At 61.2% G+C, this 1,885-nt stretch overlaps 1 protein-coding gene across 31 annotated transcripts in view; it reads right to left on the reverse strand.

Annotated features, from left to right (window-relative positions):
* Lrrfip1 (leucine rich repeat (in FLII) interacting protein 1) overlaps positions 1-1,495 on the reverse strand; it is a 104,990-nt gene extending 103,495 nt beyond the window's left edge. For 6 of the 31 annotated variants that reach the window (XM_013508028.1, XM_013508026.1, XM_013508025.1 and 3 more), the window contains exon 1: positions 258-1,308. In XM_013508028.1, the coding sequence (XP_013363482.1) occupies positions 258-734 (477 nt within the window). In that variant the 5' untranslated portion in view covers positions 735-1,308. Of the gene's footprint in view, positions 1-257 lie in introns of all 31 variants that reach the window. The other 25 variants (XM_013508033.1, XM_013508036.1, XM_013508030.1 and 22 more) reach the window with 15 other exon arrangements.
* Positions 1,496-1,885: the final 390 nt, after the last annotated feature.

Raw genomic sequence — 1,885 nt, forward strand, 5'->3', positions numbered from 1 at the left:
CTGGGGGGACAGCGCCGGGGTCTGTGGGTGGGGAGCGGGGCGCCCTGGGGGGACAGCGCCGGGGTCTGTGGGTGGGGAGCGGGGCCCCCTGGGGGGACAGCGCCGGGGTCTGTGGGTGGGGAGCGGGGCGCCCTGGGGGGGGCAATGCGGCGGTTTGGGGAGCATCCCGGGCGGCGGGCCCGGGGGAGGAGGGCGAGGCCCGCACAGCGCCGGCGACTCCCCCGCGCTCGGGTGGGGTATCTGGGTGGACTGCCAACCTGCCGGCCGCCAGGCGGGCCCTGGGTGGAGGCAGCCGAGGGCGTCGCCCCTCTCGGCCCTGGCCTCGCTGGCTGCTGCCGAGGTGACGGCACAGGAGGCCTGGCCGCTGCCCTCTCGAGGTTCCCGCCGCTGCCAGAAACTGCGTACCCGAGCCGCGGCCAGCTTCCACTTATCCACTCTGGAGAAGTTCCCGAGCCCGTACCGCTCCTCCCTGCGTCTCTTGGCTTCTCGGCCACAGACACAGTGCGCGCACGCAGCATACCGGCCGGCGGGTTCATTAGGCCCGCGGCTGCAGAGGGTCCGGTCTGTGGCCGGCTCCCAGGTGGGGACGTCTGGGCCGAGGGGCGTGGGGAGCGAACTGCTGATTTCTTCGTGGCCGGGAAGCAGAGCAGGGGACGGGCCAGAGAGGAAGGGGCTGGGACCGGTCCCAGCGCAGGGGCACACACCGAAGTGGGCTTCGTTAATGCCCTGGGCATTTGTTAACCAGCTGAGTTGGCAGACTTCCTCGCTCTCTGTTCCTCGTGGGAACTTCGGGTCACTTTGGCGTCTAACCCTTCAGGTCGTCGGTGAGGACCTGCTGCAGGAGGAGGGCGGGAACGGCTGAGTCATGCTCATCCCCTCCCGCGGGACTGAGCGTGGGCAGTCAGCTGCTGCTGTCCAGACAGGGGACTCCCTCCCTCCAGGACTGGGCAGAGGGGTCTGGATAGCTGGATAGCTGGATAGCTCCAGCCTACCCACCCAGTCCTCAGACCCCAACCTGCCCCCTTCCGGGACAGAGCCGGCTTTCAGGAGCCCCCATGTCTTGCACATGTTCCAAAAATGAAGTTTCTCTCCTCTAACGGAAAGGCCCACCATCCTTGCTCAGCGGTGTTGTAAGGGCAGAATGTCAGAGGACCATGTTAACAGTTCAAACCACCCCTCAAATAATCTGACACGAAGTGACTCTCAGCAGTACTTCCGTGAGGCCAGATGGGGGGCATGTGCCTGAAATCCCACCACTTTGGAGGCTGAGGCAGGAGGCTTGCTGCAAGTTGGAGGTCAGCCTGGGCTACAAAGTGAGGCTCAAGGCCAGTCTGAACTGCATAGTGAGACCCTGCCTCAAAAAAAAAAAAGAAACAAGGGAAAAGACATCCAGATGTCCACAAGCAGTGTGAAGATTCGGTGCAGAGGTGCAGGTTCCGATACAAGGGAAAGAAACTCCCAACCTGAACGATGTGTGGGGGAGTTCCTGTTCTCTAAAATCGAAGAATGAATTTTAGGAACAACAGAAGTTAAGAGCAGAATATTATTTATTGGGGGAAAGAAAGCCTCTGTCCAGGAGAGGGACAGAAGGGGGCCCGAGTGGGTTGCCAAGGACCTTGCCCTTCCCAGGGATTTTATAGAGCAAAACCAAGATGGGGGGAAAATGGGAAATTACAAGGTGGGCATGAGGTGGGACAAAACTATGGTCAGCCAATAAGATTACAAGTATCAGGTAAAGCCAGGTGTGGTGGCGCACGCCTCTAATTCCAGCACTTGGGAGGCTGAGGCAGGAGGATTGTTGCAAGTTCCAGGCCAGCCTGGGCTACAAAGTGAGCTCAAGGCCAGCCTGAACTGCAGAGTGAGACCCTCTCTCAGAAAAAGACAA

Source organism: Chinchilla lanigera, unplaced genomic scaffold (assembly GCF_000276665.1).
Source record: "Chinchilla lanigera isolate Chin_1 unplaced genomic scaffold, ChiLan1.0 scaffold00141, whole genome shotgun sequence".
Classification (NCBI taxonomy): Eukaryota; Metazoa; Chordata; class Mammalia; order Rodentia; family Chinchillidae; genus Chinchilla; species Chinchilla lanigera.